The sequence below is a fragment of the Ammospiza caudacuta genome, chromosome 3 (assembly GCF_027887145.1).
Source record: "Ammospiza caudacuta isolate bAmmCau1 chromosome 3, bAmmCau1.pri, whole genome shotgun sequence".
Taxonomy (NCBI): domain Eukaryota; kingdom Metazoa; phylum Chordata; class Aves; order Passeriformes; family Passerellidae; genus Ammospiza; species Ammospiza caudacuta.
Genome location: NC_080595.1, coordinates 22,580,552 through 22,602,441, shown reverse-complemented (window position 1 = coordinate 22,602,441; position 21,890 = coordinate 22,580,552). Strand labels below are relative to the sequence as shown.

Genomic DNA, 21,890 nt, shown 5'->3' with positions numbered 1-21,890 from the left:
AAAGCAGCAGAGAGCTTTCTTACAAGGGCAGGTCCTGGTAGGACAAGGGGCAATGGCTTTGCAGGCACAGAGGGTATTGGTAATCACATATCCTCTAAACAGAGAGACATAGCTCTGTCCCAGTATTTTCCTGGGAAACTGTGGGAAAGCTCAGAGAAAAGAATGAGAAACAATTCTTATCTCCACTTGCTGCACATGTTGTAGTGCAAATGTGGAATGTGTTATGGAGATTTTTTTACCAAACGGTGATTTTTTAAATTGAACTCTGGTGATGATATTTTGGATGCATTGACCAATTGGATCCATGGGTGTGTCATGACAGTCTGGCAAGGGCAATGGGTTTTTCTTAATAGTATAGTATAGTATTGTATTGTATTGTATTGTATTGTATAATAAAGCGATTGATCAGCCTTCTGAATCGTGGAGTCAAATGCTCATTATTCCCACGTTAGGCATGTCTTGCTACAGTAAGGGTAGCTTCAGCTGGGATCATAGGAAGGAAATCTTGATTGTGACAGTACTGAGGCAAAGGCACGGGTTGTCCAGAGCACCTGTGGATGCCCCATTCCTCAAAGTGTTCAGGTGTTCGTTCAAACTTTTGAGCCAGGCTCTGGACAACTGGTTCTAGTGAAGGCCACCCCTCTGTGCCCAACGCAAGGGAGTTGGAGCTAAATGATCACCAAGGTCCCTTCCAGCCCAAACCATTTTGTGGCTCACCAATTCCATTTTTCCCCTCCCCCAGTGGGTCCCAGTGCCACAGGACCCCATAGTGCCCGGAACACAGAACCCCCTGCTCTGTGACATCAGCGCCAGGACCAAGGGCACCATGGGCAGCACAGCTGCTGCGGGCAGTGCGGCTGTGACTGTGCTGCTGCACGGAGCTCTCAGTGCTTGCAGCTGACTCGTGCCTCTGGCAGACATGAATTGGCTCGGCCTCTTCGTCCTGCTGACCGTGGCCGGGCTGGTGCATGGGACATGGGACAACTGCGGGTAAGTGGGCCCAAGCCCAGGTAAGGAGCCATGGCAACACTTGCAGCCTTCCCTGGAGGGACCAACCTGTCCCCCATGGCCAGGCCGCAGCTTCCCACCCACCATGGGAAGCCTCAGTTTGTTGCCAGCAGCCAGGTGCTGGCACGGACAGACACACACGCCATGGCCTTCCCTGGCCTGCTGTGCGTGCAAGGCCTTGTGAGGAGGGCAGAGGGCTGAGCTTCAGCCTGAGCCACAGCAGGCCATGAAGCAGCATGGAAATGACTTTCTGCTTGCAGAGGGGTATGTGGGCTCCGACCCATGGTGTACGAGTATGAGTACCTGGATCATGACAACGGTACTACACGCGTCGTGGGTGGTGCAGATGCCAAACCAGGGGCCTGGCCCTGGATCGTCAGCCTTAAACATCCTGCAATACCAGGCACAAGACACCTGTGTGGAGGCTCTCTCATCACTGCAGAGTGGGTTCTCACAGCAGCCCACTGCTTTGACCCCGTCAGGTAAAGAGATGCCAGAAATGGGGACATGTCCACAGCACCAGCAGATGCCCTGTCAGCAGCACCACCTGCTACTCCCATCCCCTTTCCTCTCAGGCAGCCAGGCTGCCACAGTGCTCAGGAGAAGCCTGGGCTCGTGCCAAAGCTTCCTAGCAGACTCCAGCTTGACATTCCCCCAGCCTAAGATGTGCAAGGGCACTCACACCTGCCAGAGCACTCCTCCCTCTGCCTTGCCAAGCAGAGGTCTGGCAACTGCTGGGCTGCTGTGGCACATGGCTCTGCTCCCTCCCAGCCCTCTCTACATGTACTTTCCAGGAAAATTGGCGTGGTGTATCTGGTGATTGGCGCCACTCAGTTGACTAAGCCAGGACCTGGAGCACAACTGAGACGGATTAAGAAGTTAATACGTCATGAAAACTATAATCCAAGTGACAAAAGTAATGACATTGCCTTGCTGAAACTGAACAAGCCTGTTGACTGCAACGCCTACGTCCAGGTGGCCTGTGTGGCTGACCCCGTCCTAAGCCTGTCAGAGCTGCAAAACTGCTGGGTGGCCGGCTGGGGTGCCACTGCTGCAAGAGGTGAGTTCCCAAGAGAGACTCCAGCCCTCTGAGGAGGAGGCTTGGGCTTCCCTACAGCAGAGGCCATACCCAGGCTGCAGGATGTACACCTCTACAGATACGGGCCTGGCCTGCTCCTCAAAGGCTGGCAACAGGGTCACAGAGCCCCAATGCCTCTGCAGAGGCAAAACCAAACCCTGGGAAAGGAGATCCCCCTAAAGCAGCAGAGCAGGTTTGGCAAGGACCTACAGGGTTATCATTCGTTTCTCTGCTCACAGCTCAAAACTCAAGTGATGTCCTGCAAGAGGCCAAGGTCCAGCTGATTGATCTCCAGCTCTGCAACAGCACTGGCTGGTACGCAGGGAAGATCCACACCCACAATGTGTGTGCTGGTTACCCACAGGGCCGCATTGACACCTGCCAGGTAGGAACGTGCCACGAGCCACTCAGCCCCCAGCAGCACCAGCAGCCAGGGAAGCACCACCCCAACACAGCCCAGGGCCTGCTTTGCCCGGCCACTCAGTCACCCTCCCAGCCCCAGCTCCCCCTGACTGCTGTGGGGGCTTCCCACACACTGCCCATCCACACCTGCCTGCCCAGGCCTCCCCTTGTGACAGAGAGCCCAGCTAGTGCTTCTTGTAGCCCAGAGGTCCAGGTGCCAAATGTCCATCCTCTTCACCTCCAGAAGCCCTGTGCAGAGAGGACAAAGAAAGCCCTACCCTACAGGACCCCAAGCCACTTGCACTTAGATTTCTGGAGGCTCAAGTGCCTGGATACAGCTCTGACAGGGGCTGTGTGAGAGAAGGAGACAGCCCCTGTGCTGACAGGAGCCACCCATAACCACCTGAATCCTCTGTGCTCTGCTGCAGGGTGACAGCGGTGGTCCTCTCATGTGCCAGGAGAAAGACAGCGACTTCTTCTGGGTTGTTGGAGTGACCAGCTGGGGAAGAGGCTGTGCCAGAGCAAAGCGGCCTGGAATCTACACCTCCACTCAGTACTTCTATGACTGGATTCTGGCCCATATGGATGCAGAGAACATTTAAAGAGCTTTTTGAGCACAAGGATGCTCAAAAAGGAGGCTTTTTGGGCAGCCTTCATGGCATGCTGCAGTGCACAGCAAGTGTTTTCTGCAGGGCAATGCCTGCTGATCCAAAGGCAGCCTCAGGGTCAAAACACTGCTCTATCCTGACCACACTCATCTCCTCTAGCGGTTGAAGTAAAGTTGCCAATCATCACAGGGAACCATCTTTTTGACTGAATTCTGATTCCTGGGCAAGGTAAAGACTTCAATATTCTGCACCTGCAGAATGAGTCTGGGGGCGCAAAGGGACACAGTGGCTCCAAAGAGCTCCAAAGTGCCTGGCCAGAGAGGACAGTGCTCTGAGCCACCATGGCCTGGAGGAACCTGCTACCTCAAGCCTTGGAAGAGGATAGGAAAAAAGCAGATACCTTGGCGGTGGTGCTGCAATGCACATGGGCTGCTAATTTAGGGCCTGGTGAGAGCCTGGGCTAAGGGAACACATCTGGGAAACTCCCAAGCATGACAAGGGAAACTCCTGGCTCCTGACTGGAGTGCCAGTGCCCTAAGGCAGAGCCAGATTTCACAGGCAGCAAATTGAAGGGATTGAGGTGCCAGGTGGTCACACTTCACAGATACTCAGAGGAAGAGCTGGGGTCATTCTGGGGAGAGGAACCTGGCAGGAACCCTAGGAAAGTGCACCAGGAATGCCATGGAAGGCCAAGGTGAGTGGGCCAACAGCACCTGCAACACCAAGGCTGTTCACAGGCATGGCCAGCCTGTGAGCCAGGGGGAAATGATGCCTGAGCTTGGCTCCATATCTGGGAGGAGACAAGGGCAGGGAAAGGGAGGAGTTGTGGAAGATGAGAGGGCTGTATAAGCGTGGCAATGGAGGGAAGGAGCAATCAAAGAGCCAGCTGCAGAGACACAAACTGCAGCTTGCTATGCTGGTTTGCCTGAGAGCTGTAGATAATCACCACAGGATGGGCAAGAAATTTTTTTTCTCCACCTGCTAATTAACAAATCATCTATAAACTGTACACATTTGTGCCCTAATTCTAAATCCTTTCAATCAAATTTTGATAATGAGGGCTGCAGGGGGCAAGGTGGGGTGGAATGGTAGAGGATCTTGGAATGCCTTGGGGAAGACATGTGCCAACTACATTCTCTTGGCTTCCAGGCCAATGGAGTCCTGCCTCGCAGCAGGTGGCACTCTTCCCTTTGTGTTAAGATGCGCTTTGCCGAGAAGAACCATCCAACATCTGTACTGGTCCCTGCCACCCTGACTTGAGTTAGGGGCTGCTGGCTCACTAAAGACACTGAGTGCAAGAGTGTCACTCAAGGCAGCAGAAGGCCATTACCCTGCCCAGTGAGGAGACCAGCTTAGAATCAACCTATTGCCCTGGCACAAATTTACTGTGCTGTCTTGGCAAAATTCTGCCCATAAGAATTTCTGTCAATGTTACACAAGCTCAGCCGCAGGTGTCCTCTGAACTACAACAGGAATATTTCCCATCATGTCAAAAATCACTAGAGATATGAAACTCCTTTTTCATGCCAAAAAGGGACTTTCACCCCCTTCTGTGTGAGCCCAGGGGCACTAGCACCCTGGCACGAGGGACACAAGTCTCTCCCTTCTGCCTGTCTCCAAAACCCTTTGAGGAGAGACTTGACTATCCTAGCAGAGACTCAGGGCCTCCCACCTCATACATTATGGGGGTCTCCACAACTACTCTGTGGCTGCCTTACACTGATCATGCTGTGCGTGCCTTCTCCACCCTCTACCAGTGATTTCACCAAATCTGCACCAAATGCCACAACAATAGAAAGTTTCAAATGCACGGGTATAATTTACACAGAGTTTGCACATGAAATTGTAACACTCCCCATTTGGCTCCTTCTTGCTCTAAAGATCCCAGGTGAACTCACCTGCTGCCAGCAATTGCATCTTTGGAAGAGCGAGGCTCTAAGGTCCCATCTGGGCTGCCAAAGTGCTGAGGAAACTCCACTGGGTGACCATTTTGAAAGCGCAGGTGGCTCCAATGAGCCAGTGGTTGCCCTGTTTGATTCCCTACCCACACCACTCTCACCCAGTCAGAGCAGGTTTCCATACCCATTCAGCCTCAGGATTCCCCCAGCAGACTCACAGATGTCACATTCCATAAAGAGCCACCAGCTCCTGCTGCAGTGCTCAGTGTCCATTCAAATCCTGGCCAGTGCCACAGCTCCCTGTGCCCTCTGTTATGCAAAGCACGGGCAGTTCACAGCCTCTGGTCCTGCCAGCCAGAGCTCAATCTGCAGCTGGCACTGCAGCTGCACGCCCAGTTCCCTGCCCCAAATGGATTCCTCAGCTGCTGCCTGCCCCAGGGACTGCACAGCCTCATCCTGCAGCAAGAGAGCCCTGAGAAAGCAGCAGAGAGCTTTCTTGTTGCAGAATGAGGCTTTTGTCGGGGATGAGCCATTTGTCGGTGAGGGGAGACTCGGACACTCAATATGAGTCATAAGCAAGTTCCGTTTATTGAAGAGAGCATCAGACACTTATACAGCAAATAATAAGCTTATGAATATTCTCTAAGCCAAGCGATCTATTGGTTAAACTATACCATCAACTCTTCTTCATTCCTTTGGGCCTACATTCTCTATTTCCCACATCTCTCTGTCTACCTGCCATCACACCCAGCTAGGCCCGAGGACACGCCATCTTGCAGGTGCAAAAACTCAAACTAGCTGTGCTCGGTAATTTCCCAACTCCTGGTCGGCTAACAAGCGAATGTCTACGTGACCTCTGTCATGTAGCCATTTCTCCACATTTCCCCCGTTTTCTTTTGGAGCAAGCAAAGTTCTATGGGTTAACTGCGTCACACTCTTTGTAATACAAGAATAGGCAATTCTAATAACTATTACATTACAAGCAGTATTCTCAACTAGCGAGGTTTCTTACAAGGGATCTAAGCCAGGGAGACAAACCAAAAAGGCTGTCACTATATATAGGATATGCTATACGACAGATACAAGAAGGATTCTATGCTGCTACAAGGCTCAAACAAAACTCAGGTGTGCTAATACAACTTATAAAAATAAGCTACAGGAACTACATGTGCACAGGTTTCATCTGCGTCGATTGTCTGGCAAGTTTGCTTTCCATTCTCAAACAGCAGATATGCTTCAAACAGGAATGGCTCTACTTACAAATGCTTCTGATTGTCTCTTTTAACTAGAGTTTCTCTGATGTTCATGACAACACTCTGCACACAAGTTATAAAATAAACATCTAGCATAAATTTATCTGACATCACTTAAACCTAATAGCACTTAAACTTAAAACACTTAAACTTAAAATATTTAAACTTAACAGAATTTAACATCACTTAAACTTATCTTAACAGAAATTAAGCTCAACAGAACTTTAACTTACTTTAACAGACTTTAACAAAACTTAACCTTAAGAGAACTTAAACTTAACAGATTTTCAAATCAACAGAACTTACATGTAAAATCACTTAAATTTAACAGAACAGAACTCAACTGACTTTAAATTCTACATAACTTAATATAATTTAAACTTAACAGAACTTAACATCGCTTAAACTTAATAACACTTTAACTTAACAGAAATTAAACTTAACAGCACTTAAACTTAGCAGAACTTAAGTTTAACAGACTTTAACAAAACTTAACAGAACTTAAACTTAACAGATTTTCAAATCAACAGAACTTACATGTAAAATCACTTAAATTTAACAGAACTTAACAGAACTCAACTGACTTTAAATTCTACATAACTTAATATAATTTAAATGTAACAGAATCTAACTTCACTTAAATTTAATAACACTTAAACTTAACAGAAATGAAACTTAAAACCACTTAACTTTAACAGTATTTAACATTTAATGACAATTAATAGACAATTTCACTTAAACTACTTAGCAACAGATAGAACTTACTATAGAAATAGAATAGAATATAGAATTTACTATAACTTACTTACAGGCTTAACTCTAAAACACTAAGCGAAAAACAACTTTCTTCGTGTGTTTGCTACAGCATTTTCACACTTGAATGCACCTAAACATAAGGAGTTTGTTCAAGGTATACTTGTGGAAAAATTCTTTTGAATTCAGCGGTTGCTTTTTACATCTACTACATCTAAGCAAGGCTCAAAGGATACAAAAAGCACACTTATTACATTTTACTTATACAATCGCTTTAACACATCTTTAACCTTTTAAAATTTTTCAAAATACAATTTCAGAGTTTGATGTTCTACCGACTGAGTTATCTGGGCTTCTGATGTTTAAAGTCTATGTTAATACAAGTGATTTTAAGACAGCATAACGGATGCTAAGCTAAATCGGCTGAAATTTGGCTCACGCATTCACTACGCTGATTTCTTTTGCACAGTCTCTGCCAGGAAGAACAAAAAATCTTTTCAACTTAGGTGAGCAGCGTCCTGATAGTAACGCTCCTTGGTGTTGCTTATTTATCATCACTGGTCTCTTAACTGCAGTAGGGATTCTTTTGAGTCACATTTATTACGGCTATTAGGTCTAAAACTGAAGCTTTCCCCCGGCCGCGGGGCGGAGGGGGAAAGTAGTCGCTTGGTAGGCACCTGGGATCGGGGCCGCCGCTGCTTGTGTCGCTTTGATGCTTTGGGTTAACGTAGCTGCTGCTGGACGCAGCGCAGCATTCTGGCGGTGCGAGTCGCGGCCCCCGCGGCGGGGCCCCCCCCCACTGCGCTGCGCCTTCTTTGCGCTCTCGCCACCGCCGCTTCAGGCTGCCAGCAGGGCACGGCGGGCCCCGCCGCGGGCTGGAGCCCGCTGCTGAGCCCCGCGCACCCAGCCTCGCCGGTGCGCACCGCACCGCAGCGCACCTCGGACACGGCACCGCCCGCCTCGCTCGGGCTCTGTGGCTGTTCGTATTGTTGCTCGCCGAGCGCCGGCCGGCCACACCGAGTTTGGGCGCCGGAGAAGCTGGAAAAGCTGGGCTCGCGTGTTGTCTCTGCCGCCGAGCGCCGGCCGGCAGCACCGAGCCTTGCGCGCCGGAGACACTGTCCGTGGCAGCGCCGGCTGAGCCGCGCAGCTATACTTGCAGTCTGTTAAGGTACAGTCTGTTTTAGGTTGCTAAGTCGAAACTAAGGCGCTCTCCGGCTGCGGGGCAGAGGGAGAAGCGCTCCCGCTGGAAAAGCGCTCTGGTCCTGCGCCGCTTGTGTCGGAGCGGGCGACCCCCCCGCGCTGGGCTTCTTGTTTCGGAAGACGCGCTGTAGGCTAATCTTTGCGTGCGCCGGCCCCAGCGCAGCATCTGCGGTGGCGCGGGTCGCTCCCCCTGCCGCAGGGCTCCGCTCCCCCCGCGGCGGCGCTCAGGTTCCCCCGCAGCGGGGCTCTGCTCCAGGCGAGCCGCCCGTGCCCGCCGCCGCTTGGAGCCGCCGCTGCCGCCTCAGGCGAGCCGCTTGCCGTGGCTGCTCCCCATGGCGCAGCGCCCATGCCGAGTTCGGACTGGCACAGCCCCACAGGCGCCCCGAGCCGCGGCTCCTGCCACCATCACAGCAGGGTCGCTGATTTATTGTGCGTATACTTGCAGCGCCAGCACACAACACACGTTTTTGAAAGTCTATATGCAGCAATCTTGGGAATTCTCTTCCCAAGTTGACAGTCTATAGTCCCCACTTTTCTAAAAAGCATTTAAAAGGATTATATGCCGCTTTTCCCTGTATTACTTTTTAACTTGTCATTCATTCAGCGCGCTGCAGCCTTTCTAGGACGGCAGCATTCAGTTGGCTGGACTCTCTTGTGAGGTTGCCAGGGCACCAAAGCCCACCCTTTCATTTTTTCTAGGACTTCTCTGTAGGGTCGCCTGAAGGCAGAGCTCGCTTTCTGTGCCTCTCAGGCTGCGTCGGGACTGACACCCAAATACTGCACCGACGGTGGCTCGCAGGCCCAAATCTTCTGTAAAGTCTGTAGGGTCTGTAGGGTCTATAGAGTCCCTGTTCCGGCGCCATTTGTTGCAGAATGAGGCTTTTGTCGGGGATGAGCCATTTGTCGGTGAGGGGAGACTCGGACACTCAATATGAGTCATAAGCAAGTTCCATTTATTGAAGAGAGCATCAGACACTTACACAGCAAATAATAAGCTTATGAATATTCTCTAAGCCAAGCGATCTATTGGTTAAACTATACCATCAACTCTTCTTCATTCCTTTGGGCCTACATTCTCTATTTCCCACATCTCTCTGTCTACCTGCCATCACACCCAGCTAGGCCTGAGGACACGCCATCTTGCAGGTGCAAAAACTCAAACTAGCTGTGCTCGGTAATTTCCCAGCTCCTGGTCAGCTAACAAGCGAATGTCTATGAGACCTCTGTCATGTAGCCATTTCTCCATATGATGAAGTGAAGAGAGACAACCATCCGATTGATGAGCATCGAACTCCGATTTATTGATCCAAAAGGCACGTTTTTATAACCATGTTAATTAAGTTCATACATATTGCAAAACTCGAGCTCACCATAGGCTACAGATCAAACACTAACCCCTCCCTTTGTTTTCAATACCTGTGGTTTGTTTATTGAAACCAAGATTTGTGTTCTCACCCTGATGTGAAGGGTTCTCAAAACCTCCATGTCTGTTCCCAAAACAGCCAGGGACAGAATGTTTACCTGTTATGAGAAGACTGCCTGAGAATCCTGCTGTTTATAAAAATGTGCCTGAGAACCTAGTTATTTACAGAAACAGGCTTGGGAACTGCTGCTTTACAGCTGCCTTTTACTTTTCCATCAGCTGTATATTTTCATGGCCTCTTTCTTTAAGCCATGTTTGAACCAAGCTCTCCACATCCATACTTTCTTACAAGGGCAGGTCCTGATAGGACAAGGGACAATGGCTTTACAGGGACAGAGGTAGCTTTAGATGAGATCATAAGAAGGAATTCCGGATTGTGAGGGTACTGAGTCACTTGCATTAGTTTGTTCAAGTACTGTTCTCAAGCCAAGCTCTGGACACTCTGGGCAACCAGGTCTAGTGCAAGACTCTCCCCATCACTCCCTGGGATCCCCACTGCTATTCCTCCCTGCCGATGGCAGGGCATTGGAGGTAAATGACCTCCAAGCTTCCTTCCAACCCAAACCATTCGATGGCTCTTTGATTTGGTATTGCCCCTACCCCAGTGGGCCCCCTTGACATGGGCCACAGTGCCCAGAGTACAGAACCCACCCCTCCATGACATCAGCCCCAGGGCTGAGGGCACCAGGGGCAGCGCAACTGCTGCGGGCACTGTGGCTGTGACTGTGCTGCTGCACGGAGCCCTCAGAGCTTCCAGCTGACACTTGAAATGCCTTGGCAGCCATGAATTATTTTGGCCTCCTCGTCCTGCTGACCATGGCCGGGCTGGCGCAGAGCCAGTACACCTGCGGGTAAGTGGCCCTAGGCCCAGGGAAGGAGCCATGGCAACACTTGTGGCCTTCCCTGGAGGGGACCCACCTGTCCCCCATGGCCAGGCCGCAGCTTTCCACCCACCATGGGAAGCCTCAGTTCGTTGCCAGCAGCCAGGTGCTGGCACGGACAGACACACACGCCATGGCCTTCCCTGGCCTGCTGTGCGTGCAAGGCCTTGTGGGGAGGGCAGAGGGCTGAGCTTCAGCCTGAGCCACAGCAGGCCATGAAGCAGCATGGAAATTTCTTTCTGCTTGCAGATGGACTTGCGGCCTCCGACCCATGGTGTCTGACTCTGGGTACAATATTCATGACCACGGCATGACACGCATCGTGGGTGGCACAGGTGCCAAGCCAGGGGCCTGGCCGTGGATGGTCAGCATCCAGCATCTGAGCATACCAGGCACAAAGCATTTCTGTGGAGGGTCCCTCATCAGGGCAGATTGGGTCCTCACAGCTGCCCACTGCTTTGACCTCATTTTGTAAGAAGGGGCAGGGAATAGGGACATACCCAAAACACCAGCAGGTGCCCTGTGAGCAGCACCACCTGCTATTCCCGTCCCCTTTCCTCTCAGGCAGCCAGGCTGCCACAGTGCTCAGGAGAAGCCTGGGCTCATGCCAAGGCTTCCTAGCAGACTCCAGCTTGACATTCCCCCAGCCTAAGATGTGCAAGGGCACCTGCCAGAGCACTCCTCCCTCTGTGCCTTTCCAAGCCAAGGTCTAGCATCTGCTGGGCATCTGTGGCACATGGCTCTGCTCCCTCTCAGCTCTCTCTCCATCTGCCTTTCAGTAACAGCAGCTTGGTGTACGTGGTGATTGGGGCCACCCAGTTGACTCAGCCAGGCCCTGGGGCACAAGTCCGCCAAATTAAGAAGTTAATACGTCATGAAAACTATCAGAGACGTGACATGAGCAATGACATTGCCTTGCTGGAACTGAGCAAGCCTGTTGACTGCAGCCCCTACGTCCAGCTGGCCTGTGTGGCTGATGCTATCTTAGGTTTGTCAGTGGCAGAGGAGCGTAACTGCTGGATTGCTGGCTGGGGTGCCACCACTGCAAAAGGTGAGTTCTCAAGAGGGACTCCAGAGCCAGCTCAGCACACTGAGGAGATGGTTTGGGCTTCACCATAGCAGAGGCCAAAGCTAGGAAACAGGACATACACCTCTGCAAAGATGGGCCTGGCCTGCTCCCCAAAGGCTGGCAGCAGGGTCACAGCACCCCATGCCTCTGTAGAGGCAAAGCTATGCCCTACAGAAGGGGATCCTCCACAGACAAGGAAGAAGGACTGGGAAGGACCTGCTGGGGGCTTGTTTCTTTCTATGCTCACAGATAAAACTCCAAGTGATCACCTGCAGGAGGCCAAGGTACACCTCATCAATATCCAGCTGTGTAACAGCACCTTCTGGAACTCAGGGAAAATCCACGCCCACAACTTATGTGCTGGTTACCCACAGGGCCGCATTGACACCTGCCAGGTAGGAACGTGCCACGAGCCACTCAGCCCCAGCAGCACCAGCAGCCAGGGAAGCACCACCCCAACACAGCCCAGGGCCTGCTTTGCCCGGCCACTCAGTCACCCTCCCAGCCCCAGCTCCCCCTGACTGCTGTGGGGGCTTCCCACACACTGCCCATCCACACCTGCCTGCCCAGGCCTCCCCTTGTGACAGAGAGCCCAGAAAGCCCAGCTAGTGCTCTTGGCAGTGAAGAGGTCCAGGTGGCAAAGTTCCATCCTCTGCACATCCAGGAGTCCTGTGCAGAGAGGACAGAGAGAGCTATACCCTACAGGACCCCAAGCCATTCACAGCCAAGCTTCTGGAGGCTCCAGCACCTGAAGAAAGTTCTGGCTGTGCGAGAGAAGGAGACAGCCCCTGTGCTGACAGGAGCCACCCATAACCACCTGAATCCTCTGTGCTCTGCTGCAGGGTGACAGCGGTGGTCCTCTCATGTGCCAAGACAAACATGCTGACTACTGGTGGGTTGTTGGAGTGACCAGCTGGGGAAAAGGCTGTGGCAGAGCAAGGCGACCGGGAGTCTACACCTCCACTCAGTACTTCTATGACTGGATTCTGGCCCATATGGATGCAGAGAACATTTAAAGAGCTTTTTGAGCACAAGGATGCTCAAAAAGGAGGCTTTTTGGGCAGCCTTCATGGCATGCTGCAGTGCACAGCAAGTGTTTTCTGCAGGGCAATGCCTGCTGATCCAAAGGCAGCCTCAGGGTCAAAACACTGCTCTATCCTGACCACACTCATCTCCTCTAGCGGTTGAAGTAAAGTTGCCAATCATCACAGGGAACCATCTTTTTGACTGAATTCTGATTCCTGGGCAAGGTAAAGACTTCAATATTCTGCACCTGCAGAATGAGTCTGGGGGCGCAAAGGGACACAGTGGCTCCAAAGAGCTCCAAAGTGCCTGGCCAGAGAGGACAGTGCTCTGAGCCACCATGGCCTGGAGGAACCTGCTACCTCAAGCCTTGGAAGAGGATAGGAAAAAAGCAGATACCTTGGCGGTGGTGCTGCAATGCACATGGGCTGCTAATTTAGGGCCTGGTGAGAGCCTGGGCTAAGGGAACACATCTGGGAAACTCCCAAGCATGACAAGGGAAACTCCTGGCTCCTGACTGGAGTGCCAGTGCCCTAAGGCAGAGCCAGATTTCACAGGCAGCAAATTGTGGGGATTGAGGTGCCAGGTGGTCACACTTCACAGATACTCAGAGGAAGAGCTGGGGTCATTCTGGGGAGAGGAACCTGGCAGGAACCCTAGGAAAGTGCACCAGGAATGCTGTGGAAGGCCAAGGTGAGCGGGCCAACAGCACCTGCAACACCAAGGCTGTTCACAGGCATGGCCAGCCTGTGAGCCAGGGGGAAATGATGCCTGGGCTTGGCTCCATATCTGGGAGGAGACGAGGGCAGGGAAAGGGAGGAGTTGTGGAAGATGAGAGGGCTGTATAAGCGTGGCAATGGAGGGAAGGAGCAATCAAAGAGCCAGCTGCAGAGACACAAACTGCAGCTTGCTGTGCTGGTTTGCCTGAGGGCTGCACCTCATCACCACAGGATGGGAAAGAATCTTCTTAACTTGCTAATTAATAAATCATCTACATACCATGCCAATTCACCCCAAGATTTTATACCCATATATTCAACCTCATGAGAGGAATAGTGGATTTGTCTTTATAAACAAGCTGTGCGTCTTCTGGTAGATAAAACTTGCACTGGGAGATAAAAGAAACAATGGATAGGATTCCACTGACTGATGAATGGAAAAAGATACTTGCTTTTACAAATAAACTTTAGGTTTGCTGATAAATGATATTAGACATTGAAAGATGAAAGAAACAATGTGGAAGAAAACCCCCTAAATTCCATTGGAATGAAAAATGAAAAGGGAGTGTTATACATTAGAGGGAAATCTTTGGTATCAGGTGTATTGGGAAGTCTGTACCTTTCAAGTACTTCAGTCAATGGGGAAAGAGAGAAGGGAAATGCGGCCGGGAAATTAGGATAAAGGAGAGGCTGCGTCCTCCAAAAATTTGTGAGATCCCAGGGGAATGCCCCATGGCCTCTCCCTTTATTCGAATAAAGTAAAAGAACTCCTCTGTCTTCTTTTTGGACATAAACCTCTGATGTTTGTGGATTAATTTTCCTAACATCCAGAATATTCATGTTGGGAGAAAAAAATAAACAATAGGACATCCTGCAACTCCTTTGGGAAGACGTGTACAAAGCTACGCTCCATCACTGAAAAGCCATTTCCCCTTGTCCTATCAACACATCTCACAATCATAGATAACCTGGGAGACTGTACATGGTTAAATCCTCTTCGTAGTCTTGTGCCTGCTCTTAGGTAGCCTCTCTGCCCTGCTGTTCTGAGGCATCATGGGCCTATTTAGCTAGGAACAACTTGTGTTGCCAATCCAAATTTATCTGTAACATTTTGATTTTGTAGCTTGATCCACCTGTTCATTGTTGCCTGACTCTTCAGCATGGGGACATCTACATGACAGATTTTAACAGTCAGCTTCTCTACCCAGGCACTGATGTCTTCCCATTCTTCAGCAGCCCAGACGTTTTTTCTCTACACCGTGTTTGGACTGTTTGGCCTTTTTCCATCTTTCCAGACATCCCCAGACTGTTTGCTACCCTCCACCAGTCAGTGTAGAGGGAGAGTGTTGGCCACTTCTCTTACACAGCAATGTCCAAAGCCAGCTGAACTATTTTCAACTCTGCAATCTGACTGGATCCACCTTGTCCTTCAGTAGCTTCTGCAACTCACAACATAGGGCTCCTTACAGCCCCTTTCCATTTCCTACTGGTCCCTACAATACAGCAGGATCCATCCGTGAAGAGGATGTACCATCCTTTACTTTCACGTAGCTGGTTATATGGTGGGGCTTCCTCAGCGCATGTCACCTGTTCTTCCCCTTCTGATGATAATCAAAAGTTCTTGCCTTTGGACCAGTTTGCGATGACTGCCAAGATCCCAGGTCAATTTGGGTTTCCTATTTGAGTCCACTGTGATGAGGGTGATCCATTTACTCCAGGCAGCACCTGTGGCATGATGTATTGCAGGGACCTTTCCTTTAAATATCCAGCCCAGCACTGGTAGTCAGGGTACCAGAAGGAGCTGTGCTTCAGTGGCAATACTTCTGAGGCAGCTTAAATCCCTTCATAAGCTGCAATAATGTCTTCCTCCATTGGGGTATACCTGGCCTCAGATTCTGTATGCATGACTCCAAAACTCAAGAGGTCAGCCTCAGGTTCTTCCCAGGTCCCTTCTGCCAGAGGCTCAAGGAAGGACCATTCTCTGCAGCTGTAATATAGAGCACATTCTTCACATCCTGTCTTGTCCTGACAGGCCCAAGTGCTACTGCATGGACAATCTTGTGCTTGATCTGCTCAGAAGCTTGCTGTTGCTCATGGCCCCAGTCAAAATAATTTTTCTTTTCTGTCATGAGATTGAGAAGTCTTACAATCTGGCTGTATTCCAGGATGTGCATTCTCCAAAAGCCCACAGTACCTAGGAAAGCTTGTGTTTCTTTCTTGCTAGTCAGTGGGGACATAGCACTTCTCTTATTAATCATATCTGTTGGCATCTGTCTGCTTCCATTTTGCCACTTCACCCTTGGGAAATTAATTTCCTGGGCAGGGCCCTTGACATTACTTCATTTGATAGCAAAACCTGCTTTCAGAAGACTCTGGATTATTCTCGTTCCTTTCTCATAAACCTCTCCTGCCATGTTCCCTCATACAATGATGTCATCAATGTACTGCAGATGTTCTGGAGCCTTACTCTTCTCCAGTGCAACCTGGATCAGTCCATGGCAGATGGTGGGGCTGTGTTTCCATCCCTGGGGCAGTCGGTTCCTGGTGTACTGAACACCCCTCCAGGTGAAGGCAAACTGGGGCCTGCACTCTGCTGCCAGAGGAATGGAGAAAAATGCATTGACAATGTCAATAGTGGCATACCACTCCACTGCCTCAGGCTTCAACTCATCCTGGAGCTCCAGCATGTCTAGCACGGCAGCGCTCAGTGATGATGTAAATTCATTTAGGTGACCATAGTCCACAGTCAATCTCCATTCCCCATCAGACTTGCACACAGGCCAAATGGGACTGGTGAAGCATGAATGGGTCTTACAGACCACTCCCTGGCTCTCCAGCTCATGGATCATATTATGCATGGGAATCACAGAGTCTTGGCTTGTGTGGTATTGCTGATGATGTACTGTAATGGTAGCCATTGGTACCTGCTGTTCTACTTTCAGGAGTCCTGTTGCAGAAGGGTACTCTGAGACACCAGGCAAGGTGTCTAATGCCCTCTGTCTTCACAGTAGGTATTCCAAAAGCCCACCTGAGTCTTTTAGCGTCTTTGAAATAACCACTCCAGAGAAAATCTACTCCCGAAATACATGGGACCTCTGGACCAGTCACAATAGGAGTTTACTCCACTCTTTCCCAGTCAAGTGTACCTCAACTTCCAACAGACCCAACTGCTGCGACTCCCCTGTTGACCCAACAATAAAAACAGGTTCTGTCCCCACATGTCCCAGTGGTGTTAAAGTACATTGTGCACCAGTGTCAACCAAAGCCTTGTATTTTTGTGGTTCAGTTGTGCTAGGGAATTGGATCCACACAGTCCAAAAGACCCAATTTTTCCCAGCATTTACTTGGCTGGAGGCCAAAGCCCCTCTTGTCCTGGCTACCATTGACTCTTTCTGTGAACATTCCAGAGGTTCCTTCAAGGGGAAGGACATCATTGTCCCTTCTGTTATACCTGGCAGCTCAGCTACAGGAAACAGTAGCCTCATTCCTTATGGTGGAACTCCCTTGTTACTAGTTTCCTCCTTTAGTTTACACACCAGACAGAAAAGAGTTTTCCATCCCACCTCATATCTTCCTCATGTTCACGCAGGAAGAACCACAGGTCAGCTTCTGGGATGTACCCCCTCTCCCTAGCTGGGGTCATCTGCATCAGATAAGAGGGCATCTGCACTGTACTGAAGAGACTTAGAGAAGGTCCTCTTTAATCTCCTTCCTGAGTTTCTGATGGGTCTCTTCAGTTCTGTCTTCCACTTTCTGTGTACATACCACCAGGTCTGTTTCCACAGCTGAGATTTTCATTTCTGTTGGGCCATACATGTTGGGTCAGTGTCTTCCCAGTACCAGAGCCTTTTTGTCACAGCACTACTGTCTCGTCCCTCTCCTTCCACTGCAGCGTTGCTATGACAGGGGTGTACATGCATGGCCAGATTTGTCCAAGTTTGAGCCACATCATTGCTGTACATTTTATGATGTCTGGACTCTTGGTGGTTTGGTCATCATCTGAGAAAAGGACCTCTAGCACAGCCAGTTTTCTCAAGTGTTGGGTTTCTTGCTCCATGGTTTTCCAGAGGCCGTGCTGCAGCTGAAGATCTGGGTGAAGGTATCTTTCTTTCCTACTTGTTAAGAGCTGTGTCCAGAGGCTGAGAGGTTTGGGCCTCCTGCAATCCCCTGGTCAATATCCACATCACATGGCAGAGGTTCCAGTACCTCACCTCAGTACCATCCAAAATTTTACCATAGCCTGCAGTGTTCCAGATTTGGACCAACCAACATAATATTGACTCATCAAGCCGTTGGCTGGGATATTTTCTCAGATTGTGAAGGCTTTCTAAGGATGGAGACTTGGTGATTATTTCTGGTTCCGATTCCTTTACTGGCTGTGAGGGTCCTGACTTCCCATCATCATCCACTGGGTGAGTGGATTTGGTTTTGTGTTTCCTTCTCTGGACAGGGGTAATCACTGTTGGCTTAGGCTCCCCATCTGGCTTAGCTGCAGCCAGAGTGCCTGGGGTGTCTGCTGATTCACCCTCCTGCCCCTGTGGCTGTATTTGCTGTCCTACAGTGTCTAGCAGTGTGTGATAAGCATTAGCCAGGGCCAAGCACATTGCAATGAGCTTATTCTCTTTAGAGCTCTCATTACAATTTTCTTTCAGATATTTCCCCAGCTCAGCTGGATTCTGAATTTGTTCAGGGGGAAGTACCAAACTATGGAGTCAGAGAATTCCTTCAGGGTTTGGCCTATGTCCTCCCACATCCCACACCACTCAAGCAGATTTTCCACCACTGGAGCAGATGTCTGGACAACCTCTCTGGAAATCTCAACCCTGGTTCTAAATGTGATGTAGGTCTTATGGAGGAGAGCTAGCAGAATTTAAAAAAAGAAAATATGGTATCTTTAACATCCAGAGGGAATGGAATATTCTCAAAAGGTGACATGCCAAATCTGAAGAGGAAGAAGGAGGTAAAAGGCTGGGAAAAATCATCCCCTACTGTCCTGGGTTGACTATATGATGCTTTTATCCCCAATCGTCTCATTCTGCTTATATTGAATAATAAGTTTTGCACCTTTAAGAGTGTTCCAGAGAGTGAAGGGGGGGAGAGAAGAAGCGCACAGTTTGTTTTCAGACACTGCACTCACTCCTCCACATTCCTCCTCCTGAACGGTGTTGTCTGTGGATGCACAGACAGCGGGACAGAGCTCTTCTTTTGCTTTTTAGTTAGTGTTAGCTAGCTGAGGCAAAGAAGTTCCCTGGACTTTTGGTTTTTTTTTTTCTTTTTCTTTGGACCTCTTGAAACCTGCTCTGGACTGAACACCCAGGGGAGCACCGGCAGCTGCAGCTGTGGCCCACCGGGCCGGGCCTGGCCTGCGACATTTCAAGCACCGGAGGGGCTGACCAGAGACTGAGTGAGCTGAGCTGCAACCCGGGGAGGGACTTTCTCAGTTTGTCATCTCTTTTGGAGTGGCAAGGGATTTTATTGTTTGATATAGTTTCAGTTTTATTGTTTACTAAACATTTTTTTTCCACCTTTCTCCAAGGAGGTATTATTTTTTCCTCCTGGACCAATTGTGGGGAGGGGCCGATTTGGATCTGTTTTCTGACCGGAGCTCCTGTGGGAAATTCTCCCCCAAATTTGCTCTAAACCTGGACAAATACATCTATTGGCTCCCAACTGGGGCTGGGAAAGGTGGAAAAAAGCTCTATTAATTGTGTGTTTGTTGTTGTTAAAGCAGTCAGTAGCCATGCTGCTTGAATCCATAATGTCTCTGGGGGTGGAGGCCCTCATGTGGCTCTGGGCTATAGACCTTTTTGAGGTTTCAATACCTCTCTGGTCACTAGGATTATTGTCCATAACACGTAATTTTTACGGTAGAAGGGTACGGATTGGAATAGCTGTTGTGCTGGCCTTGGTGATAATGATTTATAAAGTGTTTATAAAGATACTGACATCTGTTTACGATATTTATGCTTATGGTTTCTTCGTCCTACCCTGGATCCCAATTCCAGTAGTACGTTTTGGGAATTTATTAGTAATTACACCCTGTCTGTTAGAGACGGAGCTGAGAATAAGGCTTTCCAGCCTTTCCTTTCCTTCTTTTCCCTTGGATCTGTTATGTCACTTTTTGAGAATGTTCAGTTTCCCCTGAATGTTAAAGAGACCATCTTTCTGGTATTTAATCTGGTAAGCTTCCTCTATATGGTCTGCAGCTTCTCTAGAATGAGGGCTGAGATATCCAGAGGAGTTGGTGAGACCCCTGACCCAGAAGCAGATGCAGGCATGAAAAATCCTGAGTATTGTGGAGAATGGGAAAATATAGGCCAAACCCTGAAGGAATTTTCTGATTCTGTAGACTGGGATTTTCCATGGGAACAAATTCAGAACCCAGCTGAGGTGGGGAAATACCTAAAAGAGATGTGCCATGACGATTCTAAGGAGAAAAGGCTCATTGCAATAAGCTGGGCCCTGGCCGATGCTTATCACACTCTGTTAGATACTGTAGGGCAGCAGACAAAGGCAGGGGGGCAGGGAGATAAAGCAGCAGCTACCACAGTCACCCCAGGCTCAAAGCCAGCAGCTAAACCAGATAGTGAGCATCAGCCACTGGCAGTTGCTGCAGGAAAAAAGCACACAAGCAAAACCAATTGGCCAGTGACTGACTATGATGATCCAGGGGAAGGACCCTCAACACCAACTGATACAAAAGCCAAAGTTAACACAACTGACACAGCATCAGGAGCCAATATTGAGTCTTATTCCCTGAAGGACCTTCGTGGCCTAAGGAAGGATTACACCCGACGACCATGATTAGTTGGCTGGTCCGTCTCTGGGATGCTGCAGGCGAGGCTACAATTCTGGATGGCACTGAAGCCAGGCATTTGGGATCCCTGCCACATGATCCTGTCATCAACCAAGGAATGATGAGGGTGGCTAACCCTCACAGCCTCTGGGAACGGGTCCTAAGAAGTGTAGCACAAAGATACCTGTGCGCAGATGATCTCTATGTGAAGCGAACCCAGTGGAAAACCATAGAACAAGGGATTCAACGCTTGAGGGAAATGGCAGTGGCCGAGATTGTCTTCTCAGATGATGGAAACACTGTAAATCCAGACTTGGAACCATGCACATCTGTGATGTGGAGAAAACTTGTACAACTTGGGCCATGAGAATACGCTTCTGCTTTAGCAATAATGAAGCGGGATGATGGTGAGGAGACTGTGCTGGATTTGGCAAAGAAGCTCCAAGCATATGCAGACACTGTGCATGGCCCAACACATGCCAGAATTGCAGCAGTGGAAACACGTCTGCAAAAATTAGAAGACAAGATGGAGGAGGGTCACAAGAAACTGAGGGAGGAGATTAAAGAGGGCTTTCTCCAAATCTCGGCAGTACAGATCAGAGGTTCTGGTACCCAATGCAAATGTTCCCCAGATGGCGAGAGAAGGTACATCCCACGAGCTGAGCTGTGGTTCTACCTGTGTGATTGTGGGGAAAACATAGGGAGATGGCATAGAAAACCTATCGCTGCTCTGGCACAATGGGTGCATGAACTGAAGACTCAGATAGGAAGTTCCAAAAGGGAAGCAGCTCCAGTTGCCAGTAACTGAACTGTCAATTATGATGATAATGACAATATTTTTGATCCCCTTGAAGGACCCTCCAAGGCATATGCCCAGGGAAAGAAGGATAACCAGGCTTAGAGGGGCCCTGCCTCTAGCCAGGTAGAGGCTGGGGAAAACCATGTTTTTTGGACTGTGTGGATTCATTGGCCTGGCACATCTGAACCACAAGAATACAAAGCTTTGGTCGATACTGGTGCGTAATGTACATTAATCCCATCAAGACATGTGGGGAGAGAGTCTGTTTCTATTGCTGGTGTGACAGGGGGATCACAGGATTTTACCTTGGTGGAAGCTGAAGTGAGCCTGACTGGAAATGAATGGAAGAAATACCCTATTGTGACTGGCCCAGAGTGCCCATGCATTTTAGGCATAGACTTCCTCCAAAGTGGGTATTTCAAAGACCCAAAGGGACTCAGATGGGCATTTGGAATAGCTGCTGTAGAGACAGAGGGTGTCAAGCAGTTGAACAGCTTGCCTGGACTGTCAGAAAGCCCATCTGCAGTAGGACTCCTGAAGGTGGAAGAGCAATGAGTACCAATTGCCACCTGAACAGTGCACTGCTGACAGTGCACCAAATGACAGTGCACCGAACAAATCGGGATGCTGTGATCCCCATCCACAAAATGATCCGTGAGCTGGAGAGCCAAGGGGTGGTCAGCAAGACCCACTCACCCTTCAACAGCCCCATCTGGCTTGTCTGAAAATCTGAAAGAGAATGGAGATTGACTGTGGACTATTGTCCATTGAATGAAGTGACTCCACCACTGAGCGCTGCTGTGCCGGACATGCTGGAACTCCAGTATGAGCTTGAGTCCAAGGCAGCGAAGTGGTATGCCACTATAGACATTGCCAATGCATTTTTCTCCATTCCTCTGGCAGCAGAATGCAGGCCTCAGTTTGCCTTCACATGGAGGGGAGTGCAGTACACCTGGAACCAACTGCCCCAGGGGTGGAAG

The 21,890-nt window shown here is 49.7% G+C and overlaps 2 protein-coding genes across 2 annotated transcripts; both read left to right on the top strand.

Annotated features, from left to right (window-relative positions):
- Positions 1–919: 919 nt before the first annotated feature.
- On the top strand, positions 920–7,403 carry LOC131555422 (acrosin-like). The gene is made up of 7 exons (XM_058801457.1): positions 920–990; positions 1,269–1,490; positions 1,803–2,068; positions 2,326–2,471; positions 2,917–3,073; positions 5,255–5,533; positions 7,321–7,403. The coding sequence occupies exons 1-7, from the start codon at positions 920–922 to the stop codon at positions 7,401–7,403; spliced, it is 1,224 nt and encodes a 407-aa protein (XP_058657440.1).
- A 3,003-nt stretch (positions 7,404–10,406) lies between these two features.
- LOC131555421 (acrosin-like) lies at positions 10,407–12,589 on the top strand. The gene is made up of 5 exons (XM_058801456.1): positions 10,407–10,474; positions 10,754–10,975; positions 11,284–11,555; positions 11,823–11,968; positions 12,416–12,589. Exons 1-5 carry the CDS (start codon positions 10,407–10,409, stop codon positions 12,587–12,589), a joined length of 882 nt encoding a protein of 293 aa, XP_058657439.1.
- Positions 12,590–21,890: the final 9,301 nt, after the last annotated feature.